The sequence below is a fragment of the Balaenoptera acutorostrata genome, chromosome 9, assembly GCF_949987535.1.
Source record: "Balaenoptera acutorostrata chromosome 9, mBalAcu1.1, whole genome shotgun sequence".
In the NCBI taxonomy this organism is placed as follows: Eukaryota; Metazoa; Chordata; class Mammalia; order Artiodactyla; family Balaenopteridae; genus Balaenoptera; species Balaenoptera acutorostrata.
The window spans coordinates 83,844,349-83,863,674 of NC_080072.1; the positions used below are offsets into that span (position 1 = coordinate 83,844,349).

Consider the following 19,326-nt stretch of genomic DNA (forward strand, 5'->3'; position numbering starts at 1 on the left):
GTTCCTGAAAAATCAGCCTGCATTTTTCTAACTTTGCTTCTACTTCTCTAGTTTCATATCAGTTTTGTACTAGATCTGTAAAAGAATTGGAGTTTACTTCTCTTTTCATTTTATGTAAGCATTTATGTAAAATTGAGTTTATCAATTTCTTAAACGTTTTGTAAGACATTTGTCTACAGTCACTTGGGTCTGTTAATTATTTTTGCAGTAGATATGACAAAAAATACTTATTAATTTAATGTTTATTGATCCATTTGGCTTTTCATTTCTTTATATATTAATCTTGTTAATTCACTTTTTCTAGAATTCCATCTATGTTATGTATTGTATTCTCTTATGTTTTTTTTAAATTCATGTTTATCTCTATTTATTGTACCTTTTTATCTCTAATATTGTCTTTGTGCTAATTCTATTTTTTCATACTCAATCTTGCTGAACGTCTGCTATCTTACCAGTCTTTTTTAAAGGACCAGGTTTTTTTTTTAAGTGATCTGTTCAACTTTTTGTTTTGTTACCATCTCATTAATTTTTTTCTTTTTAATCGTTATTATTTGCTCTCTTCTATTTTCTAAATGGTTCAGTATTTTTCTGACTTCTCAAGTTGAATGCTTAGTTTATACTTTTTTCCTTTCTTCTTTTTATATGTGTTTATGTATATTTCATAATTTATGTTTGTATATGTATATACTATCTGAGTGTGTTTTTATTTCCAACTATGTGGAAATGTGTGGCAGTCTTTATGTTATTAGGTTTCTAATATTATCATGCAGTAGGCAGAGAATGAAGTCTCTCCCTGTATATTTTTGAACCTTTGTGATGTGTCTCATGTCTCCACATGGACAAGTGAAGTCCAGAAATCTAAACATCATGAATCTTTGTAGTGTTAGTTAACCTTACAATTCAAACTTCAGTTAAATTGAAGTTTGAATTACAATTCAAACCCATACAATTTCAGTCTCTCCTTGCTTTGGAGATGTAAGGTGGTACAGTGGTTAATAAATCAGATTCCAGAGAGAGCAAGATTGCCTTCAAATCCTGGTGCAGCCACCTACTAACTGTGTGACTTTGGGCACATCGTTTAAGCTCTATTTTCTTTTGTTTCCTTACCTGTAAAATGGGAATATTGATAGTGATTACTTTATAGGGCTGTTATGAGGGTTAAAGTAGCTACTTATATAAACAAAATCCCTTATAACAATCAAAATCCTTAAAATAATCCTGACATACAATAATAAATATCACCTATTATGGTTGTATTTGACATCTAGAGAATCCTTTTATTTTTTTTAATGCAGTTCATCATGTACTAAAATATTTATTCAGCATTTTGTGTGTATGTAACAGAAGTGGTACATCTCCTTACTTAGTAGCTCAGATGACCATGTTGCCAAAATTCTTCTACCAAGATTCACCCTTCCAGAAATTTTAACATTCTCCTCTTCCATTGCTGACACTCTCCACTCTCTTTGCTGTTCTTTATCTAATAATATTTGTCTTTCCATACAAACATACTCAGTTACACAATCTTGAATCAAAAGCCCAATTTATTTTAGACAATAACCGAATGTTTGCTAAATAATAAAATTTTCCTGAAGCTTGGAAATATGCAGAAATCTGGAAAGAAAATAATCAACAAGAAAGCAAATTAACTTATAGATAGGAAGAAAGATACATAGGTGTAATTTGCTAAAATCATAACTTACTGAAGAAAAAAATGTACTCAAGCTATGACGTTGGTTGAATAATATATTAGAAAACTTCTTCTGCACAATTCTAGGCCTGGGGTTTGATGAGCGTATAAAGGAGGAGCTGACCAATTTACAGCTCTTGTCTCCAGATGAGCACCATTTCCTTTCACCCTATTGCTGAGGGCAAGTCATGACCAGTTCCCTTCACTCAATGAAGTGCAGATATTATATGCAATAAAACTAGAAAACCCAGTTTGCTTCTTCCACTTCATTTACATCCATCCACCATTTTAACTGAAAGTCTATTCTCTATTAGAAGACCCAAAAAAACCCAGTTCATTTGTTTTCATTTTCATTGAAAGACAAAAGATTAAACATGTGTTCTGTACTGGTAAAAGTGCTTCTTGAAGTTGAAACAGCTGAACTTCCTGTGATTTTCTGAAGAAGAGAAAAAGAACAGAAGGTTAAGATAGTAATCCCTGGAAGCCTTCAATCCAACCCTTACTGTGATTCTTCTTTGATTTTCTTCCATATGCTTTTGCCATTTCCCTTGGCTTCTATCTGTAACCTTTGTAGTCTATTCATCAAAAAGTACTCAGAGTGATCTTTGCAAAATCTAAGTTAGATTATATCATTTCTCTCTTCAAAAGCTCTTGAAGGGTTTCCTATCTCACTTAGGATAAAATATTTTAAAACATTTACCATGTGATCACCAAGGCCCATGAGATCAAGCTTCTCACCATTTTTCTGAATTTTACTCTGCCATTTTTCCCACTCTTATTCTCTAGCCAGCTGCCTTCTTGCAGTACTTTAAACATCTTAAGCACACATCTGCCTCAGGGCATCCGTACTTCCTATTTCTGGTGTTGAGATGCATTTCCCACTAGAAGCATAAGGTTCACTCCCTTACTCTATCCATTCTTTGTTCTGATTTCAAATCATTTCATTACTTCAAAGCAGCCTTTCCTGAGTAATCTATTTATAACAGTACAGTATCCATCTTTTTGTGTCTCTTTAGCCCTTTTTATTTTTTCTTCTTAGCTCTTACCACTCTCTAACATATATTTACTTGCTTGTGTATTTAGAGTCTATCTCCACTCACTAGAGTATGAGCTTTCTGAGAGCAAGGACTCTATTTATTTTGTTCACTGGTACATTCCAAGCATCTAGACCAGAACTTGGAACATAGTAAGTGCTTGATAAATATTAGTCAAATAAATAATTCAATACCCAAATGTGGTTCTATTGGACTAATTAGGCAGTAGAAGCTATTCTGCTGAAGTATGTATGCATTTATGTAGCCAGGGTGTCAGAAACCAGGGGTAGAAGATGGTGGGTAAATATTTCAAGAATTGAAATAAAATTTACTATAAAATATAATCTTAATTATGTTTCTGAGAGGGAGATTAATAATATGCTTATAATATTGTGTGATATAAAGCTGTTATGAGTGAGTAAATAATTGTTGGGTCTAAACTCAATAAACCCATTCTAAAATAATTTGACCAAAAAATTTTTGTTTAAGTGTTAATATGGGTGATTGAAGGGGTTTCTGAGCGGTAATTAAGAATCTGAGAACTGACTCTGAATGTTCTGTGATCTACACTGTGAGAACAGTCAGAGAAGCAGAGTCTTCATTGACACAAACTTTTCCAGGGTGCATTTTATACTGTATGGTTATGGTAGTTCAGTATCAGTAATATGACACCTGCACTCAGAGGACCACAGTCCTGCTTTCTCTACAGTCACCTCTTTTTTCTGTTTGTTTGTTTGTTTTTTTTAATCTGAGGCAATATTTGGTAACTAATAATGTGTGTGTGTGTGTGTGTGTCAGAGAGAGAGAGACAGAGAGAGAGAAAGAAAGAGAGCGAGACATGAATATAAGTAATAATGGAAGGATGAGTACATGTCTATGCTAATAATTGTTAGCTGTGTCCTTCACTGTTTATTACTTTCTGTCTTGATTTGGCTTACCTTCTTGGTTGATTGATTTATTGATTGATGATTGTAGAGATGTAGGGGTGGATCCAGATGCATATAAATAAAGTAAAAATTAGCAACTAATCAACAAACTACGTCAACAAGGAATACTAATTTACTAATTTGACCACTAAAGCAACAGGCTGCCATTGGTCATTGGACCTCACTACTAATATCACTGTCCCACTTATTTTGCCTGCCAACAAAAACTCTTGATACTTACTATTTTTAATTGCCAGGAAAGAGGTAGAAATATCTTGTCATGGAGAGTCGTTCAATGGTGGGCATCTGGGCTTTAACATTTGGTTTTTCAAATGATTTTTGTACCTAAAAATAAAAAGAGGTTCTGGCTGATACATACCTCTTATGCATTCTCAAAAAATGCTTTGCACAATGAGCCCCAAAATTCTTGGAATGAAGGGTGCTCCTAGGATTGATGGAACCAAGCCCTTGGACATTCTAATTCCCTGTCACTGCTACCTTACCTCTTAGAAATGACACCTAATGTCAGAATATGCTCTTTATCGCAAAATACACACCTCAGGCCTAATTCAAGTCTTTTCAAACTGCATTTTTTTTCTAGTTTCTACTTCTGATCTACAGATCTGATGATTAATTAACACTTGGTGTTCGTTCATGAGAAGTGGACCTCAGAGATCCCTTATCTTCAAACTCTAACAAGGTTAACACCTCAATTCAATAAGGTTAAAATCCCAGGATTTTGTCCTTAACATTCACCATCAAGCTGAGCTCTGAAGTCTTTTTCCATAGACTGATCAATGAGATCTTACTTACCTGGATCCACTATTTCTAATCTCTTCTGAGGAACTCCCTTGAAAGTATAATGTCTAAATCCTATTCATCCAATAGGACTTAACTTCCTAAGTTCCTATTCACAGAGACTGTGACTCAGGTTACAATGCAATCTTCTCCAATTCACTAAAGGTATATCTTTCTTTTCCCATGGGAGTGCTACTGTTCTCTATGGTTTTAGTTTAAAAATAACCACATTTTCCCATGTTCTTAATACCAATACTTTTCTCCCTAAAAAAGGAGCGGCATTTATTCACTCATTCATACATTTATTTATTCAATGAATATTAATTCCTCCCTTCCATCATGTTGAGTGTTGAACAAATCCCTGCCTTCATGAGCTTGCATTCAAGTGAGTAAATACAGATAATAAACAAACAAAATATATACTGGGTGGGTGGTAGTAAGAGCTATTGGAGGAAAATAAATTAGGAAGGAAGGAGCAAATAAGGAATGTCCTGAGTTGGGGAAGAAGTATCAAGTCTTCCCTTCTGGGCCACTCTATTCAAAGAATTTTTCTCCTACATTCTCTTTCATGTGCCCTAGGACTTTCTCATCTGGATCCTATCACAACATGTACCACACATTTTTTATTGTTGTTGTTGGACTACTTATTCAGTATCCATCTCTCTCACAAGAATGTTAGTTCTAGGTAGCCTTATGTCACATATGTCTCATTTACCCCTGTGTCATGAAGATATAACCCATTACCAAGTAGACCACCCAATATATATTTATTTAATAAATGAAGCAGTGAAAATTAATCCAAAATACTTTCCATTCTTTGAATTTTAAGAACTTATAACCCATAACACACAAGCTCACATGTTATAATATTTTGTTCTATTTTGATCTTCTGCTGTGGTGCATTAACATAGTCTTTTTGTAAATCAGATTTTAAACACATGGATTACAGAAACCAGTACCACTCTACTTTTGTTTGCCTGACAAAAATCTGTCATTGTCACTTGAGAGGCAAATAATCCTAAAGTCTTCCTGAACAAATACATGATTAGAAAAGGAGAGAGGAGCTTACCTTCCTAAATACTTCCTCTAGATGACAGCGCCAGGAATATTTTTGGAAGCATGTGATGAGTTGAGTAATGAAGAGAGAACCTTTTGTGATGTCTCTCCAGGACACATTATCTATGACAATAAGGAGTGGTAAGTCTTAGGCTGTGGCCTTCACCATTTTTTTTTTTTACATTTTTTTGTCTTTTAAAACATAACTTGGGAATTATCTTGACATGTTTAGGGGAAGAACTTACAACCTTTCATTAACTCATTTTCCATAAAGAAGATGAACTAAAGAAGCAGCTCATCAAAACTGCAGGTCATTGCATAGTGATTACCTTGTATTTTGGGGATTGACTTTCTACTATGGGACTTATGCTTATTCATTTGGCTTTTAAAGGAGGCTTGAGAGATAATTGTAATTATCCCATTTTACAGAGGAAAAATAGAAGCTCAGAAGGATTAAAGAATTTCCCCATGTTCACACAGGTGATTGTTTACAGATTATATACCATGATGTCTTTCACAATATAGTGAGCAAAATAAATGAAAAGATCTAATGAAACTTTTGGAGGGAAGGGAAATGTTTTTGGTATAGATAGTGGTAATAATTTCACAGGTATATACTTATCTCCAAACTCATTAAACTGTATACATTAAATAGGTGCAGCTTTTTGTATGTTAATTATACCTCCATAAAGTGGTAAAAGTACTTAAAAATATGTAAATTAGAAACCTCAGATATAAGGCTTCTCAAGATGATTACCTAGAGTTCAAGAACTAGATACTGTTCCCCTAATAGTAGGCCTAATAAGTCCCATTGTATCATTTTCTTCTTTCTTTAAAAGGGCATCCACCTTCTTGCTGGGATACCACTCTAAATAGTACCAGATGGGAAATATGGAGAAAATGGCTTGGAGTTGATAATTTTTGAGAAATGTCTGTCAGTCCCTAGATCCATAAAAACTCTACTCAAAATGTTAAATGGATTTAATAGAAAACTGAATCAATCATTTGTTTTTAATTCGTGTGATGGTAAAGAGATTTTCTTGTATTAGGTTGTTTTAATGGTTACTATACCTTTGTCTGTAAAGTGCAATATATAATAAAAGTCAATCTTTAAAAGTGAAGAATAAGTAAAATATACTGACAGCATTCAAAATTTGCATCAAATCATTGCTGCCCAGAGCTTATCTTGATTTTTTAGAATCATTCAGAGGTAGCCTCAGACCCACAAATCCATGTCTGCAACTGAAAGACACATACGTGGGGTTGAGGAGCAGAAAGCAATGAAGTCCTTCTCCACATGGGTCTTGTAAATGGCATCCTCCTCCAGGTTCTCAGGTGACTGTGAAGAGCTGTCTGCCAAGGCTGCTGGAGAGTCACTGACCCACAATTCCCCACGATTTGCTGTAGAGACATCAATTTCCTACACACTGTGTGTCTCCCTCAGTATGACTGTTACAATTGCCCACCTCATTCTTTTACAATGTTTATTCTAACTAGTTTCACACACACATGTGCACACACACATACACACATACAGGTGCATCTCCACCTCACATATAACAGTTTGCCTTTTTCTTGTGTTGTTGAACAACATGCCAATTAATAGTGACAGCATGGTAGAACTGGAAGAACCCACTTGCTGAGAATAACAAAGAAGTTAAAGCCTTATCTGCATAATTTCAGAGCATAGTTATCATTTTATAGCTAAATTATTTTGGCTTTTCATCTTCAAACACTGTTCCAAAAAGCTAAAAGGGAACTGGGAGTCAGGAAAAAAAAGCAAAGAAAAATGTCACTGCAATCCCAGTTTCCCTCATCTCCTTATTCATTTCCCTTTCAATAATATATGAGGAAAGAAAAAAGATAATGCTATTACATAATAGCCTGACTTTCAAATGAAATTATTCTCAATCCAGAGAATGTCAAAATGTCTGTAAAACATTTACAAGTAAAGTTGTCATTAAAATGATTTCATTCCAAGGTTGGAATATTTTTGTTTAACTTTGATTTGAGAATTCTGGTGATCTCCTTCACCACTTACCTTGAATCAAATTGAACAGAAATTTCTCAACTAACAAAACAAAGTCTCATGATACCAGCCCCCTAAATGGAATTTCCTAATAATTCAATTATTTTATTTGCACTGGATGGGGTTTAAGATTGTTTCCCCTAGAAATAAAACATACTACAATCCTCTGCAAACACCTTTATGACTTTTGGATTTTTCATCTCAGAACTCACCACCTCTACAGGCCTGGACAATGATGACCTTAGGTTTGTCCTTTAGACTGAGGCAATTGCGGTTGTTGAATATCCGGAAGATGGTGTCATAAGGTAGCACATCTGGTTTTTCATCACTATGCATAGTCCCACAGATCCCATCCAGGATGCCATGAGACATGAACACCAAGAATGTGCTGTCTGAAGATTTGTGCTCTTCACGGGCAGCAAATCTGCACAGCACTGATTCCATATCCTGAAAAAGACTGCAGAGTCTTACTTTAACAGGACAAGCATTAAAATTAAACTGACCTCCTATTTATCATGATCAGTATAAGAAACATCTGTAACGTTCCAGTCATGGTGGCTTTACATAGTGGTTGCTTGATGATAGTTTTATTTTTATTTCTATAATGGATCAATGGGTTCAACTTTTTGTTCCTTCTGACATTATATAACCTGTCCTCTTAATACATTTTACATTTGCTTATTGTCGCTATATACTTTCATTTTCATCTCTGTATTTTCTCTCGTTACTTAATAAAAACCTTGAATAATAAATGTATCATACCACTTCCTTTCTAAGGCACTCCCCACCATACTTAGAATAAAATAAAACTTCTGACATAAGTATACTTCTCCCTCTGACATCCTTCCTCCTCCTCTAGTCTCTAGTCACACTGGTCTTTCTGTACTTTTCAAGTGTCAGTTTCATATTAGGTTCAGACTTTTCACTTGTAGTCATGCCTGCTTGGAATATATTTCATTCACATCTTTCCAGAGCTATCTTGTCTCTGATAGTCATGTGTCAGATCCCATATTACCTCCTCAAAATGTCTTTCTTGGCCATTCCATCAAACATTATTACTCCCCACTCACCAATTTGTTCTTATGTTTCCTTTTTCCTTTTCATTTCCTTTTCACTTCTTTTCAATCTTAGAGACACACAGATACATCAAATCTCTGAAATGTTCTGTTTTGCTTATAGTTTGATCAACCCCCACCAAGTGAACCTAGATCAAGTGAGCTTGGAACCTTCTGTCTCATTTACAGACCCATCCCCAATGCCAAAATAGCCCCTGGGACAGTCAGGATTCAGTATTTATATGGTGATCACACTCCTGCTAACATTCATTACTCCAGAACTTTCTGGGAAATATTGGGGCTGAATCTCAATCATCCTACTTCAGAATTAAGAATTGCGTGGGTACATATGCCAACCACTTTTTGTACAGTTTTATGGAACTGAGGATATTTGAAGCTCTAAAGAAACATAGATTTCACCTGTCTTAATATTTTTATTTTATAACATACATTCACACACTTAGATACACACAGACACACAACACACACAAATGAGACCTATGGTTGTTAAAGTTATTTGCTTAATATTATAATGTTCACTTGTTAGTAGGAAGGTATGTGTTGAATATGTATGTGTTTGGGGTGGGTGAGGGGCCCTTACCCTGGCTGTGAGTTTCTCTTCCACATCCACACTGTAGCCAAGGCCCTCAAGCAGCCCCTTCATTCCCATGATGTCATGGGCAGCCCCATTCCTGAGAGGGAGATGATCAAACTCTGTATTGCATATGATGAGAGCCAGACGAGTGCGGGACTTTATCTCCTTTATTGGATAGATCTGAAGGAAATTGATATGCAGTGAGTTTTATTTACCTAAATCTTTCCTAAACCGTCATACACCAATCACTGTTGCTTTTAAGGGCTTGCATAGCTGTCCTCTCTCTTATCCTGTACCAGAATACACTATCTTCCTCTCTTTTAGTAATGGATTGAATTGACAATAGAAAGAAGTACAAATTGGAAGGGAATTATTTTTCAAAAGCCCAGACAATGATCCAGATCATATTTGTGATGGTTACTCGAGAATCTTCAGGAGACTAGGACAATTCCTGCCTTCTCCTTCTCCTCTTTCTTCTCCACCTAGTCAAATCTTTCTTAACAATCAAGGCTCAGATCAAATTTCATAAAAACCAGGAGATATTTGCCATTGACTCCAGCAAAAATTAAATACACCAAAGATCCTTTGCCTTGGGTAACATTATTTTGGTACTATTTTAACTTATAATGTTTTGCAGGTGTTAATAATTTTTAACTGGAATGCAAACAATTACTACTCAGCCATGTTATCTTATAAATATTTTGATTCTATGACTACAACTAAAATTCTAATAAATCCCAAATATATAGGACAACAAATAAATGAAAAAAGTGGGAGACTTGTATTTTGTCATAGGGTTGAAAGAGAATTAGAATCTGTGTGAAGCCATGTGATTTCCTCCTGCTCAAAGCATCTATGAAAAAGGAATCCACTGTCCCCACCCTGCCACTCTATAACTAATGTTTTAAGAAATTGTGTAATTAGTGAAAGCAATTGTTTTTCTCTCTTTCTCTCTTTCATGTACAGAGCACAGTACCTCTTCAGCCCTTTCTTTACACAGTTTAAGAAATTCTTCATGAGAGCAAAGCTTGAGGGTATCTGTAGTTTCTGCTGACTCAGCTGGTCCAGTCACGATTTCCTCAGGAGCTGCAGGATACATCGCATAATATAAATTGTGATATCTGACTCTGTGACCCAGTTATCACCTAAGAAAACTGACAGAAAAGGGATATCCTGGGGAAAAGATTTTTAACATGTTGGGTTATAGTTGAATCTAACCTGTGTGTGAGGAGACAGATGTATTATGACTGGGAAAGAAGGGAGAAATCCTTGGTAGTAAAAGCAGATCCACTCAAAAATGCAATAATAGATTCTGATATTATGAAGGAGACACCTTAATGATTTAAGGTCAAAGTTAGCCTTCCCTTACTCACCAAGACAGTTTGATTTTTCCAGTGGTTTTACTCTAGGGTATTACTCATCTGTGTGGACTTTCTATTGTCTCTGAGCAAGAGTACATTTAGTAAATATTTATCAGAGTGCTATCTACTAGAAATAGAATTGAGTCACACTCACATTGAGTCACTTTTTTTTTTGTTTGTTTGTTTGAGAGTATGCAGCACTTATTACAAAGCCAGGAAATACAAATGTCCCAGGGCAGGAGGAGGATACAGCCACAGCACCTCAGACACAGGACAAGGTGCAAACACAGACAAACCTGTTGGGGGACACCTGACTTCAAACACATAGGTTGTGATAGAGTCTTGCCTCCTCCCTTCATCCCAATCTGATCTATGCACATTGGAGAAAAAACTGGTGGGCAGGAGTCTGTTGGGGTCTGTCCCTCAGGGGGTGGACCACTTGACTTCTTGGGGATGGAGCTGAGGTCAGATCTCACAGGTTCTGCCTTCTTGTGCTTTTAGATGCCTGTTGCTCTTTCCTGACTTGGCCTCAGCTGCGGGTGGGGAGGGCACTGCAATTTAAAATTTTCTAATGTCCACATTGAATAAAAATAGACAGAATCAATTAATTTAATAATATATTTTGTTTAACATAATATATCCAAAATAGTATCATTTTAACCTGTTACTAGCCACAATTTATGCACTTAAAAGCCACGTGTGCCCAGTAGCTATCATATTGGGTAATGTTACATCCCAAGTCCACTCCTAATTCATACAACAAACACAGACACATACACACTCAAATACTTAATAGAATCCTAAATCCTGTACCATCCAGGTATTATTTTTTCAGCAACCTCAGCGTGAATTCTTAACCTTTCCAGAGGAGCTAGGCTTCAATGATTCACCAAGTTGTGAAGTCAGCTATTTAAAGGAGAAATGATATGCATTAATCATAGTATTGAATCCAGTGTCGAAGAGACAATTTTTTTGTCAGAGATTCTACATTACTCTGAATGTCCTTGCCTCCAAAGTGCTGAATAACCAGCCCTAAATTTTTAACCCATGTTTTAAAATGTGAGGAAATAACTTCTCCTTGTTGGAAAAGTTTGTTTCTGACTCATCCTGACCTAATCCCTTGAGAAATGTAATATTTTCTGAAACTGTTTGGCCTCATTTGACTAAGATTGTGCAAGAGACTGGGAAAGTCCAGAGCCTTCCGTTGGAGAGGGAAGGAAGAGATTCCTCATAAACAAAAATCAGAAGAGGTTTGTCAAGACCTAACATAACAAGGTTTTTGTCTATGAAAGTAATAAACTTTTATGTTCATTTACATGATCGAACCAAGACAGTCTCTTATTTTATTTTATTTTAATTAGAAAGGCAATATTATCTTCTGTAAATTTTTCAGTTTTTAAACTTTATAATTTTTTCCATTTCACTTATTTGTTTCCATTAGTTTTTAAATAATATATTTTTTATAAATGTCTTTCTAAAACATGTGCAAAAAATGTAAGCTCTGGAGATGCAGCAAATGGTATGTCTTTAAGGCTACCAAACTGTCTTATTTATTTCTGTAGATAAAGTACTGACACATACTCTCCTTTCCTACTCCAGAAGATTCTGCCAACGTGAAGAAGTCCAGGATCCTGGGATAGTCCCTTGTCAGAGAGTATGTTTTGTCATTGAAAGTCTTCTGTTTCCACGTCATTTAAAGGTTTGGTGTACTCTTGAATTTAATAAATGTCATCTCCTAATGACAATTATATGTCTATATATAGATACGGTATTTACAGATAAAACTGAAAATTAGACTATCTTATGTCTAATAGTAAAATTAGCATGAAAATGAATCATTTCATTACAATGTAATAAATATAGTGTAGCCTGCTGTTCAAAAGGAGTACCCATGGGCCTGACAGCACAGAAAAAAGAAATAAGAAAATTAGCAGTTTAGATAAAAACTTTAATATCTGAGTTTTATCTGTTACTTAATGAAATGCTCAAGAAACCCCTTAAACTGAAACAAAACTAAAGATACTGATATTAGATAAGACAAGTCCTTCTCCCTTGGCAAGTAGGAATTTGAGTAATTATCTCTCTGACTAAATAACAGTGCTTGGCACATAGTATGTACATATACTGCTAAATAATTGAAACAAATAGCTTAGGTTCTTCCTATCCCCCACTCCATTTCCTCAGTACCTCATTAAGAACCCTCTGAATTATATCCATGCCCAAAAGGCCTGGCTAGGGCTTTTACATATTCTAATAGCCCTACTCACCAAGCTTCCTGGTCTCCTGGGCCAGTATACTCGAGGTGTCCTGAGATTCCTCTGGAGGTTCCATGTACAGTAGAACTCAGGGGGCTACTGGATACTTCATGAAACGATCTATACCTGCCTCCTGCCTGCCACAGACTCTGCTGATGGGATAGGTTATTTCAGTTTAAGGTTCATTCTGGTTCCTGGGGTTGCTAAAATCATTTTGAAGTTCCCCTTATTTCAATTTTGATTCCCATTTGTTGAATTATCTCTGATCTTTTTAAAATTTATTTTATTTTATTCTATTCTATTCTATTCCTTTATGGCTTATTTTAGGATACTGAATATAGTTTCCTGTGCTATACAGTAGGACCTTGTTGTTTATCCATTATATATGTAATAGTTTGCATCTGCTTACCCCAAACTCCCAATCTATCCCTCGCCCACACCCCTCCCCCTTGGCAACCACAAGTCTGTTCTCTGATTTTGTTTTTAAATCCAAATTGTTTTTATCCCATCGCAGGTTTAAGAGAAAGTAATAAACCTGCACAAGGACCAATTTAAATGTTAATGATAACATAGACTAAGCCACAATCTTGGACATCTATTAGACTAGTGTGTACTTCCTGCTGGTGGGAGTGTCCCTTCTCCATAGAGAAGGGATTATTGAAAAAGCTTATTTGCTATAGTGAGGTCTCCACAGTTATGTTGCATTTTGTTTATTATTGCTTATTATTATTGATAAACTCTAGTATTCAGGCTGGAATTTTAGGTTAAACTCTATACCAAATTGAGCCCATCACTGGTGAACTTGGATCTGAGGATATTTAGACTCTAGTAATATTCATAATTCAATTAAAGTGAAGTTTTGAAAGATGTTAATATATTGGACAGTTTATATTGAATAGGTATTCTCCTGATCATATTTTGTAACTCACAGAAATGAGTAAGCACAGTAAACATTTAAATATTATAAGCTAAAGAATAATTCTGATAACTAATATTTATTACATGCATGTTCTTCATTTGCCTATTCATCCTATATTCATTACATGCCTGCTATGTCTCTGGCACTCTGCTAAGAGCTATTATTCATTGGTGAAGAAAACAGTTGTGATCTGGATTAAGAAACTCAGTGGATTATAGTCTTGTCTAATGAGATAGACAGGGGATAGAAGTGTAATAGATTTGATGCGGAGAATAAAGAGTTTCATTTTATATATCTTAGCTTTGTGAAGCCATTGGAACATTCAAGTGGAAATGTTGAATATGCAGCTAGAGCTAAATATATCTGGAGTTCAGAGGAGAGTTCCAGATGGGAGCTAAAATATTAGGAATTATCAGTCTGTGCCTGCCATTATGTTCCTAGCTTTACAAAGCCTGTGATGAAGTGACTGAAATTGTCCCCACTTCACAGATGCTTATACTGATGCTTAGGGAGGTTAAGAAACTTGAATGAAGTCACATAGTGTCCACAGTGACAGAAATGTGAGTTCAGCTCCAGGTATCCCTTACTACAAAGTCTCTGCAATTAGCTATCTCTATGATCAACCTAAACACAAGTACTCAACTTCTAAGCTAATTGGAAATTAGATGCCCTCCTACAAATGACAAGGTGGCCTCTAAAAGGACAATGATAGGTTTAGTGAAAATTATACTTTAGTAATAGGAGGACGGGGGACTTAGAGGACAGTGGAGCAGCCTTGGAGCCAAGTAGATCTGAAAAATTTAAGATATCCCTTGAAAACAATTCCAGTCTTACCTTTTATACTGGTGGAATTTTTTTCTATGTTTAGGAAGGTTTGAACAAAGATTTGACCTGCCTCATGGCGTTTCTGTCGCATAGAGTCCACCAAGACCCGCGCCTTGTCTTCAAGCTTGGCATCATAAATTTTTTTCTTCTCCTCTTCCTCCAATTTCAGGACATTTTTTCCCACCAAGTCATCCAAAACGCCAGTAATGAGTTCTTTGCCCACAGATTCCAAAATCTTAAGTGGGTTTTTGTTGCGTGTGTCTTCTGTCAGAAATACAAAGCTTCCTTTGACTTGATCTTGTCTCAATAAAAAATTCAGAATTGAAAATAATCTGACGACTGATCTTTCAATATGGTAGATCAATATGACACCAGGTTAATATATTACTGTCTGGGATAATTAGAATTTTTGTGGGTAAATAAGTCAAATTAATAAGTATTTTATTGTAATACCACAGGTATTATTTGAATGGATAGTGCAAGGGAAGGCAGGGCATCTCATCAATACTTAATTAAATCTACAATGATGGTTATAAAGTCCATCTAGATATAAAGATAGTCTTAACACAAAATGACATATTCTAAAAAAATGCACCAAGACATTGAACAAAAACTTTGCCCCAGAAGCACCAGCCTCATTGTTCATGTTATCTTGAAGTATTCTTTCAATAAATGTTTATTGGGCAACTATTATGAGAAAGAAACATGGACATTACAAGACATGAATAAAAAGTTACCCAATATCAGTTCATTTAATAACAGCTAACATCTATTATGCATTTAGGATTAAAAAAGAAATACATATAAAGCAATACACAATATTATTATTATTTATAAGTCTCTGTACTAAATACTTTATAAATATTAATATGATGGACCCTCACAATAATCCAATGAGATGGTTAATATTTTCCCTATTTTACAGATCATTTAAATAAAATGCCCAGATCACACAAATTAGGATTCGAATTCTGTTCTTATACCATATTCTATAAAGTTAAACATTGCACAGCTTCAGTAATAATAGTTGATTTTCATTGAGGCCCCATTGGTCTCAAGTGCTTCATGTGAATCTTATCAGTTAAAGTTAATAAAAATTCCAAGTAACATATATATTAATATTTCTATTATATAGTAAAGGAAACAGACACAGAGAAGTTAGTTAAATATTTGATCCAGATTGTGTGACTAGTACACCATGTTTAGTAAGAGGGTAGGAAGGGATTCAAACTCAGGGGTTCAGAATCTAGTCCCCACTCTTAAATCATCAAACTACTTTACATGATACTTGGTGAAGAGTTACTTAAGAGAATAGAAAGTGATTCAGGGACTCAGAAAAGACTGGGTAAATTTCTGCAGATGAGGTCACAAAATGCTTCTTCTTAGAAAAGGTGGGAGAAACACTGGTCTTACACTAGAATATACACATGTCAGAACAGAGAGATTGAAGAATTATGAACAACATGCAGGTTAACCTATGAAATATTTACTCTGACTGAATTCTGGGTTTCTATTTTATTTATTTCTGCCTTCAACAAGGTTGAGTTTTGACTGAATAAGTGGTACTGGGAGAAATATGGTAAACAATAAAACCGAAGAGTTGGGCTTCCCTGGTGGCGCAGTGGTTGAGAATCTGCCTGCTAATGCAGGGGACACGGGTTCGAGCCCTGGTCTGGGAAGATCCCACATGCCGCGGAGCAACTAGGCCCGTGAGCCACAGCTACTGAGCCTGCGCGTCTGGAGCCTGTGCCGCGCAACGGGAGGGGCCGCGATAGTGAAAGGCCCGCGCACCGCGATGAAGAGTGGCCCCCACTTGCCGCAACTAGAGAAAGCCCTCGCACGAACCGAAGACCCAACACAGTCAAAAAAATAAAATAAATAAATAAATAAAGTAGCTATAAAAAAAAAAAAAAATTGGAGTCATCAAAATATTCTTTAAAAAAAAAAAAAAACCGAAGAGTTTTTACTTTACATCCTCTTATTATCTACACATTCTCATGGCTTCAGTTATTAGCTTTAAATAATAAATAAATTATCCCTGAATTTATAGATTCATCCCAAAGGTGGATCCCAAAATTGAGGCTCATATATTCATCCCTTCTCTGCATCCCACAAACTCATTAAACTCAACTTTTAAAAGCTGAACTGCTCATTTTTCATCACCTGCTTCATTCCCTATATGTACTAGTTAATGGTATCTTACAGTCAAGTGCACCAAATCAGTAAAAGCTGGTGATACTGAACCTCTTCTGCTTTCTTTATATCTTATTTTCCATCTCACTTCAAACTGTATTGATTTTATGTGCTAAATATTTGCAGAATCTGACTACTTCTCCCTTTCTAACTGTTCGATACTCTAGTTCAGGCCAACATCCTTTCTTGTTTAATTACTCCAAGAGTCTGATAAATCTACTCTTGTCCCCTTCTAATCTGTTCTTCACAATGAAGCAAAGTCAGTGTTCTAAAAATCTAGACGTAACCATGAAATGTCTCAGCTTAATCTAATCTAGGTCTTCTCATTCAGCCTCATCCTCTGCTACTATACCCACCTTGCTCATTACATTTTAAACACTTTGCCTTTCTTTCAGATTCTACAAAGCCTTAACTTAGGGATCATTATGTGTACAGTTTCTCACACCCAACATTCCTTTCTATTTCTCAACTGCTTCCTGTTTATCTTCAGGTCTCAGATGACATGCCATTTTCTTTAGGAATTTCTCCCTGATGCTTAGACTAGACTGAGTGTCAGAGCAATATGCTCCCAGAGAAACTTGTTTCTCCCTAAGCTAGCATTTTTTTCCTTATAGTTGTTAATTAGTTAACAATGGCAACCAAACTCATTAGTTTATGTTTATTGAGTCACTTTACTTGTTTTGTCTACTGCTTTTCAGTTTATCATATCTATTATCTAATGATTCCCAGATTCCAATTCAATAACAAGTAAGGTCATCCTGCCTAGCTAAAGAGGCAGCCATGAGTGTGAATTTAACGTACTACTCCCCAGTCAAATGCTGTATGAGCGTCATAAAGAAGATAAGAAAACAGTCAGTCCTTACATTTTAGGAGCTTAAATTAAATGTGTGAGATGAGACAGAAACCCTGGAAAGAATTACACTACAGGGAAAATGAAAGAAATAAAGAAACACAATAGCAAGAAAGTACGAGTGGGGGGAATGCAAGTAAATGTTTGTTAATGAAGCTGAAATCATGCTTTAGAGAGATTAATGGTAAAGTGAATAAATATATTTTGAAAGGTAGGAAAACCTGTCTGACAAGTTCAGACATTTTTTAAAAGGCAATACAGAGCCATTGTATGTTCCTGAGTAAGAAAATTGCATTTGTAAATACCTAGAAGGTAAGAACTGAAAGATAAGGATCTGATCATCTTTCCTAACAATGCTAATCTGCGGACAAACTTAGTCCAGCTACATAAGAATCATTTGTAGATCTTTAAAAGGTTATAAATGTTTATGGTCTATCCATGGTTGAGTAATTTGGGGTTATGAAGGGGGAAATAATCTAAGTTTGTTAATGTCTACAGATTATTTAGATTTGTTGTAAGGTTTAGAAACCACTCATCTAGTTGAACCTCTTCCTTTTCAAATGAAGAAAATGAAGCCAAAGAAGTGATATATACACTAACATGTATAAAATGGATAACTAATAAGAACCTGCTATATAAAAAAAATAAATAAATAAAATTCTAAATTCAAAAAGAAGTGATATGATACACCGGAATACTAGCTGCATAAATAGCCAATGATTCCATCTCTTATGCTTTCCAGTTTCTGTGTGTAAGATATGTGACCTGAAAACAGTATGCAGGATGGATAGGAGGGTTAAATCCTGGAGAGAGGGAGACCAGTTAAAAACTGTGATAGCAATCCAAGAAATACTGTGCTAGAGTAGTTAGAAAGGGGGGAAAATGTAGTTACTTTATAAAGACAAAGAGCATAATTCAATATAGGATATAGCAAGGGGGGGTGGGAATTCAAAGACTCACTTATCTGATTATGGGGACAATTTTATGGAATCAAGAGGAAGCTGAGAAGATTTCAGAGTGCATTTAGGAATTTTCAGAATTTTCTCACACATAAATAACTTACTATATTTGCCTTTATCCATCCTTCACTTTGATTACCAGGAGCTTCAAAAAAGGAAATAACTTCTTCCTGGCTCTGAGATAATCTGGACACCATACTCTCCTTCACTGTCTCCAAGGCAGTGCCCCCCAGTTCAAGTTACACAGAGCTAATAAGGAGAATTTAGCGTGCACAGGATTGGCTCATTTCCCTTTTGTATATTTCTTCCTGTCACAAAGCAATTAATAAGTGTTTTCTAAGACCCAGGTTCCTGACCCTCAGCTAGGAAAGGACCCTTACTCACCAGCCATATGTAACAACCGTAGTCCCTTCCTGATACCTCGAGAAGAGAACAGGCTTGAAAATGAAAGTTACTGGACACTTCCTCCATTCAGGGGGCGGGGACTCCTAATCATAGATTGAGAAACTGCTGCTCAGAACTTCTGCATTCACTGTCAGGAAGTTCCCTGTAGTCAGCAAATGGATTTCCCAATCCTTTGGGAAGAATTATTTCTTCTTTTTGGAAGAAAAAAATTGAATTGACAAAACATTTTCCAACCTATGTTGGAACCTCTGACTGTTTTTTCCCTCCTTTTCTTTTTCTTTCCTCATTACTCCACACCTCGTTCTCTCTGTCCTTCTGCTTCTGATCTCTCAGTATTTCTCCTTTGCTCAGCTACAAGTGCAAATCATGAAGAAGT

At 35.6% G+C, this 19,326-nt stretch overlaps 1 protein-coding gene across 3 annotated transcripts; it reads right to left on the reverse strand.

The window, feature by feature from the left end:
* Nucleotides 1-1,526: 1,526 nt before the first annotated feature.
* LOC103012084 (caspase-13) lies at nucleotides 1,527-19,045 on the reverse strand. Of its 3 annotated transcripts, none has more exons than XM_007191232.3 (9): nucleotides 18,930-19,045; nucleotides 14,553-14,807; nucleotides 10,160-10,269; nucleotides 9,190-9,363; nucleotides 7,746-7,980; nucleotides 6,762-6,905; nucleotides 5,518-5,627; nucleotides 3,892-3,995; nucleotides 1,527-2,126 (listed from the first exon to the last, which is right to left on the reverse strand). In XM_007191232.3, exons 1-8 carry the CDS (start codon nucleotides 18,934-18,936, stop codon nucleotides 3,897-3,899), a joined length of 1,134 nt encoding a protein of 377 aa, XP_007191294.2. In that variant the 5' UTR covers nucleotides 18,937-19,045; the 3' UTR covers nucleotides 1,527-2,126; nucleotides 3,892-3,896. The 3 variants fall into 3 exon arrangements, with proteins under 3 accessions (XP_007191294.2, XP_057409345.1, XP_057409344.1); XM_057553362.1 differs by having other exon boundaries at nucleotides 14,553-14,804; nucleotides 18,930-19,038; XM_057553361.1 differs by lacking the exon at nucleotides 18,930-19,045 and adding an exon at nucleotides 18,650-18,742.
* Nucleotides 19,046-19,326: the final 281 nt, after the last annotated feature.